Source organism: Physeter macrocephalus, chromosome 15, assembly GCF_002837175.3.
Source record: "Physeter macrocephalus isolate SW-GA chromosome 15, ASM283717v5, whole genome shotgun sequence".
Lineage (NCBI taxonomy): Eukaryota > Metazoa > Chordata > Mammalia > Artiodactyla > Physeteridae > Physeter > Physeter macrocephalus.
The window spans coordinates 14,976,449-14,983,684 of NC_041228.1; the positions used below are offsets into that span (position 1 = coordinate 14,976,449).

Below are 7,236 nucleotides of genomic sequence, written 5' to 3' on the forward strand. Positions count from 1 at the left end.
CTTTTTAATTCTTAAGCCTAATATCTTTAGGGTCAGGGCTGCACAATTAGGCCTAGAACAATATTTTAATTTATTTTTTTATACACAGGACAGGCCATGAGTGATAACCTACGTGTAGAACACCAGACAGAGCTGATTCCTAAATTATTCTTGCTTACCCCTTCTTCTCGCACATTTCTTATGATACCATCTGATCTGAAAGTGTTTCAAATACTTTTGCTAAAGGCTTTTCAGCATTCCAACATCTTTTGACATAAAAGTAAATTTGATGAGCTCTATTTAACTTAGAAGAATTTTCAATTTTTAGCTTATATTTATTGTGGATTTGAACATCGTGCAGTTTTGTTTGACCTGACTTGTCGTTTCACTGTCCAGAATCCAAAAGAAAGTATAATACCTTCCTTCCAAATCTGTCCTAAAGTAATGCTGTTCTTTTCCTTTTCAACGTCACCATAAATGTATGTTGTGCTTTTTCCTAAACCTCATCCATGAAACACATTCCTTACTTAGTGCCCTAGAAATTATTTTCCTAAGTCAATTTGAGGTCACCATTGATTACTATGGGGTAAAGGAGCCATTATTTCATCCTGCCCATGGACAAAACCATGACTTAAGGCTTTTAAATTGGAAAGGTAGTGGCAAGGGTTGGGGTAGGGCAGGACTATTCCTCTCCCATCTCCTCCAAGAAGAGCTGATCTGTCCTTAGACATAGGGAGTGGCTCTTGGGCCCTCTGGGTTTATCCCCTTAGCAGCCGGCACAGTGCCTGCACAGAGCATACGTTCTTATACATTTACAGATGAGGGAGAAGAGAGGAGTAGTATGAAGGGAAGGTCTGGGTCCTCCATGACCCTCTACGACGAGCCCACGACGATCCTTCGGCTGATGGCTCCCGGCAAGGTATAGATGAAGAGGACCAGGAAGATGAGGAGGATGATCAGAATGAAACCGATGATGATGTACTTCTTGTAATTCCTCCAGATGAGGTGGTACAGGCACTTGAAGGGGGTCACAAACCAGGAGAAGGAGGTGTCTGGGCGGCTGAGAAGGAAGCAAGAGAAGATCAGGGAAGGGGCCATGTTGTCAACACATAGGAGTCTCAAGACCTCAGGAAGGATTTCTCACTCCCAATTTCCAGGGGCCCACAAAGAGAGGCCCGAGAATGGGAGAAGACCACGCTGCCTTGAAGCAGAAGCAAGCTAACATTTTGGGTGATAATGATTCCTCATCATTTTAAAAGTTGGTCTGGAGGAGGGCAAGAGTTTGGTTAGGACCCAGCCAGAGAACTGAGGGCCCTCTGTCTGTCCCACCCTGACCAGCTCAAGCCCTACCTCTTCCACGAAGCCCTTCCTGACTACCCCAGTCCACACTAATTCCCCTCATTCTGAGTTCCTACCTCACTCATGGCTTGACTTACCCACTTTTTTTTTTTTTTTTTTTTTTTTTTTTTTTTTTGTGGTATGCGGGCCTCCCTCTGTTGTGGCCTCTCCCGTTGCGGAGCACAGGCTCCGGACGCGCAGGCTCAGCGGCCATGGCTCACGGGCCCGGCCACTCCGCGGCATGTGGGATCCTCCCGGACCGGGGCGCGAACCCGGTTCCCCTGCATCGGCAGGCGGACTCTCAACCACTGCACCACCAGGGAAGCCCGACTTACCCACTTTTTGAATCTAACATATGTCTTCCACACTCTGATGACTGTTTTATGAACCCGTGTGTTCTCTCTAAACAGACTGAAAGCTTCTGGAAGGCACAGTTTATATCTTATATTTCTTTGGTGTTCTTCAAAGTGTTTTTTTTTTAGTAGGTACACATTGTAGGAGTTTAATAAATAATTTTGAATTAATGAAGCACCAGTTATGTTCCTAACACTATGATAGATGAAAGGTAGGTACAGAGAAGGGACCACCTACTCATCATGAGACACTTGGAGTCCAGGGAGGGGTAGGACAAATACAATTTGAAAGAGTATTTTGTGTACACATTTCATATCTATATATGTTTACTTTTTAATTGATATATAACCATGGTTTCAGTTGAATAGGGTAACACGTGCTGCTAGTAATTCTACTTCAGGAAATTTATTTTAAGGTGATAATTTATAAAGGGGAAACATTTTTATCATATTATAATAATAGAAAAAAGGTAGAAGTAAATTAAACATCCAGTTATGGCGTGGCAACCAACCCATTATGGGTATCAAGTCTATGGACTATTCCACAGCCATTTAAAAATCCTAATTATGACAACTACGGCAACAAAGTAAAATTTTTCAGCAAAGGATAAGTGAGATATGAAGATAATTTTGTATGCATAATTAGAGAAATAGTAGAAAAAATTCATGTGAAACTTATATTCCCATGAAAAAAAATAGCAGAAAAAAATATATGAAATTATGCTGGAAGTGCTTATGTGGTAGTTCTATGGAAAAGTGTCCTGTCCATTTGCCAAACATTCTATAATGTTTTTGGAATATTTTTCAATTATAGAAACAAAAAGCTACACTGACTGGATGGTACCTATTAACTCCTTCTCACTTCTCCCAGCGGGATGCTCTGGAGAAATGTTTTCATCCTCCCATATGGGGACCTCAGAGGGTCTTTCCCATTTCTGATGTCCCCATCCCCACCCCATGACTTCACTCACTTGGGCTTGGCCAGGGGCTCTGGCTCCTTTCGGGCTTTTCCAACAGGATTTTTCTCAGCTTCTTCTGCCGTAACGAGGTGGAACTCGGCTTCAACCTTGCCCTGCACAGAGACAAACTCTCAGTTTCTAGTCACAAAGAACTGCTGGGGGCAACGCCGACCTTCTAGAAGAAGTGGTATCAGGTGGGAGAATGTCAGGAAGGATTTTGACTATCCTGCTGCTTTATTTTGAGGAAATATTATCTTTTCGGTCCCGGGAGAAGCCCTGGAACGACGTTACTCTTGAGTTTTGTGAGAAGAGGGGGTCCCACATGTACACATAGACACACATATGCTCAGTCACATGGACTATTTCACTTGTAATCATTTAATATCTGCAGACGTACTATGAATTACAGAAAGTAAGAATTAAAAGGGGGACTAATTACTTGAGTGGCAGAACCCTTTTGAATCTGCTACCATCTTTCGTCTCTGACAACGGCTCTCAAGAGGAGATGGGTGGGTATGGACCTACATTTGCCAAAAGGCTTTTCTGTCATCCTTCCTTGTTTTTGTTGTCCCCTCTAAGTGTTTCAGAATTATCCTTTTATTCTAGCACTCTCTCTCCCCTTCTCTTCCCTCAGTAAGAAACAGCCTCTTTGGTTTGAAAATTATGAGTCATATGCTTCTTCAGAGCATCGTGCCAAAGATAGTGGCAGAGATGTAAGTCTTGGGTTATCAAAGGATGAGACAGGCTGTCTGCAAAAGGTAGGAGTCATTCTTTCTTGTTCATTCCTTACTTTTGGGGACCCCCTGTATGCCAGGCACTGTTCTAGGCCCTGGGGACTTAATGATTAAGAAAAATAGGACCTTGGATCTCCTAGAGCTCCCGTTCTTGGTGGAGGGGACCCTCTCTCCTGCCTCCTTTGGTTTTGTGGATCAAGATTCAAGGTGATAGGAGGGACACAGACGTGGCTGGAGACTGCAGCATCACCAAAGTATTTTAGCCCCTATGATTGCTGTTAAAGCTTGTCTTTCTGAATCCCTTGTGGATGGGGCATTACCTGACTTCACAGGCATGGTTGATTTCCTACCCCAGTAAAAAGGTCTAAGATTCTGATGAACCATGGTCTTGTGTTAATTTACCTATACTCTCTGAAAAAGCCAGGGCTTCTTAACAAGCAAGTTTAGTTGCTGGCAGCCATGAAAATGTAATCATGGGAGAAATTAGAGAAAAGTAGAGTATTTGGGGTGAGTTTGAAGCTGGGGAAGAGAGGCAGAGTCATGGCTGTCTGAATTAGTAAAGAAGCACAGCGGGCTTTTATTACAAGTGAAGTCATGAGTTCAAATCTAGGTGGTCTCATCCATTCTTTAGACTAGTACCATGACCCAACTCAGAAGGCATTAAATTCCTATGATCCAGAAATATTCCTTTAAAATATGTATATATGTACTCTCTCGTTCCTATTGAGAAATTTTGGCTCCATCGGCAATGACTTGCACATAAGGCACTCAGGAAGTATTTGAAAACCAGGAAAGAAAGAATATAAAGCTTCTATCCATTCTATCACATCTATCAACAGTAGAGCAATAGTAATATAACTCTAACTGTAATTGCAATGCTTTATTGAACGCCTGTTTTGTCCCAGGTTTGTTCTTTTTATCTATCTATCTTCACAGTAGAGCAATAGTAATATAACTCTAACTGTAATTGCAATGCTTTATTGAACGCCTGTTTTGTCCCAGGTTTGTTCTTTTTATCTATCTTCTATCTATCTATCTATCTATCTATCTATCTATCTATCTATCTGTCTATCTATCTATCATCTATTTATTACAGTGACTAGCAAAGTAGGTCTCCTTTATATTGATAGAGAAATGAAGCCATAAAAGTCAAATAACTTTCCCAAGGTCACACAGGCAATAAGTTAACCAACTGGAATTTGAACCAAGGTCTGTAAGATTCCAAAGCTCACGCTCTTTCCATTATAGCAGGCTGCCTCCCAACTGCCAGATAATTGGACTAGAAGTTTTATGAGCACCTTCCCAGCTCTAACATGAGATGATTCTATGACTGTCTTCATCATTGCCACCTAAAAGCATTTGTCTTCTTGGGTCTTAGTTTCCTCATCTATCAAATGGCCAGAGGCTCTTTAAAGCAACTTGGCTCTAATTTCTAGGTTTCATGAAAGGCAGAGTTAGAGCCCACGGTGCCCCTGCAAGATTTCATGGCTGGAAGAAACCCAAGAAGCCAGCCCAGAACTCATGGCAGAGGGGCTTCCAATCTGCCAAAAGGGCTTATTTCCGGATGTTTTTCAGAGATGATCTGAGCTCCACTGAGCAATATATTTATACACTGGGAGCCTCATCCAACTCCTCTATACTTGATAGAGTTTAAGAGTCACTAACCAATTGCTGGGCTCCAAAATGTTTGGAAGAGAGGACAAAAATCAACAGAGAACAAGTTAGGACGAGAGTGAAAGGCTCATAGGTGTCTTCATTGCCTAACAATAAGCTCGGCCATGGTGCTGTACAACTTGCATGGTGGTATGTGAAGACATTATTCCATTTAAACCACTTGACAGCCTGGCAAAACAAATGACGTTTTTATTCCCATTTAACAGCCCAGGAAACAAAGGCTTGATGATGTTTGCTAACTTGTGTTATAAAACTAAGATTTGTACCCAGGTCCTCTGATACCAAGTCCCATCCTCTGCTATTTTATGTGTCCAAGTGTCCCCTTTTTGTGGAAATAAAAGAAGCAGCCTATTTATTTAACAATGAGTCAATATACCTTTTCTGAAATGTTCAAGAGGGGCCTCACAGTCATTGCCATGGCTCCAGCAACAGAATGTATTTTTGATGTTTCAAATAAAATGTTGAAACACACACTTGTTATATAGAAACATTGTTGCACAAAAGAAGCCAAACACAAAAGAATACACGATGTGTGATTTCATTTAGCTAAAGAAGGAAATAGACATGATCAAATGATGAGGTTAGAGGTCAGGAGAGTGGTCAGGACAGGGGCAGGAGGGGCCTGGGTCACTGGACAGGTTCTGCTTCTTCGTCTAGGTGCCGATAGGAGTGTTCAGTGTGTGAAAATTCATGATTGGCACACTCTTCTGTAATGTATATTACTCGTTTCTGTATGTAAGTATATTATATTTTAATAAATTGGTTTTAAAAATAAAAAGAACATGTTTTTGACTTCCATCTAACGACTTGCCTTGGGTAGCTTAAGGAATATTATAACATAGCGTAGCATAGGAATTGAGTGGGTACGATTTGGTGCAGACAAATTGGCATCTGAAATCATGCTCTACCACTTACTAGCTGTGTGACCTTGGGTGAGTTACGTGCCCTCTTTGAGTCTCACTGATCTGGGATGTTAATAGCATGTACCCCCATCAGCTTGCTTTGAAAAATAAATGATACGACACTTATAAAGTACTCAACCCAGTGCCTGGTGAATAGTAAACACTTAAAAAATCACAGTTGTTACCTTCAACACTATTTTATGGACAGAAATGCATAATTTAATGAGAAATATATTCTGCCCATTCAGAAAACTCCAGAGAAGTCCCAAGGACGCATATTCCCACAGGAAAAAAAAATGCAAAGAAAAAAAGGAGGCAGGGAATATGAAATTAATTCTTCCCTAGGCATAGCAGTTGTCAGTTAATATCATCAAGAGCCTTGTCCCCGCTTCACTGCCCTGCCTGAGTGGTCACAAAGCATTTATCTGGTATCCCAGAGGCAGCGGGGAAGGTGTTTACTGACATAGTCTGATAAACGCTGTCCCTCATTCCATATCTCTCCACACAGAGGGCTCCATGTCCTAGTTCAATCATCAGTATTCAACCAAGTACCAGGTAGAGGTCTTAAGCTAATAATATCCTCCAAATGTAATTTTAAATCAGAGCTAGAAAAAATGGACAGTGTGAGAGATTATCTATTAACCTAATGACATCTATGGATGGAAGAAAATGACAAGGAAAGGTCCTAAAAAGACTAGATTTGTTGTATGGCATCCATTGTTTATGGGCTTCAAACTTCACTGGGCCTGGAGGGTGGGCGCTGGGGGAGGCTGAGAAGTGATTGTGTTCAGGTTGGACATGCCTTCTTCAGCAATAATTATTGCTTATTAAACACAACTGTCACTCATATGAGATGAGGCATTCTCATACATTAATGGTGGGAATGTGTACTGGTAATTCCTTTAGGAAGAGGAATATACACATATACATACATACATATATATACACACACATATATGTATCTGCACACATATATATGTATGTGTGAGTGTATGTGCATTACAGTATAAAGTCATACTCTGGACCTGTGAATTCCATTTCTGGGTAGCTAATTAAGGAAATAATTCAAAACTCAGATAAACCTTTAATGCACAAAGCATAGTCATTATTCTTTTGGATGTTCAAATTGTCCTATGTTTCACAATGAGATGTTATGTAGGAGGATATCCATATTCTCAGGAGATGCATAGGAAGTCTTTAGGGGTAAAGTGTCAGAATGTCTACAACTTACTCTTAAATGGTTCAGCTAGTGTGTGTGTGTGTGTGTGTGTGTGTGTGTGTGTGTGTGTGTGTGTGG

The 7,236-nt window shown here is 41.1% G+C and overlaps 1 protein-coding gene across 1 annotated transcript in view; it reads right to left on the minus strand.

Moving 5' to 3' along the window:
* Positions 1-852: 852 nt before the first annotated feature.
* The window catches only part of FER1L6 (fer-1 like family member 6), a 131,061-nt gene continuing 124,677 nt past the window's right edge, over positions 853-7,236 (minus strand). The window contains exons 39-40 of the mRNA XM_024129424.1: positions 2,642-2,742; positions 853-1,039 (exon numbers count right to left, since the gene is read on the minus strand). Coding sequence (XP_023985192.1) covers positions 853-1,039; positions 2,642-2,742 — 288 coding nt within the window. The remainder of the gene's footprint in view (positions 1,040-2,641; positions 2,743-7,236) is intronic.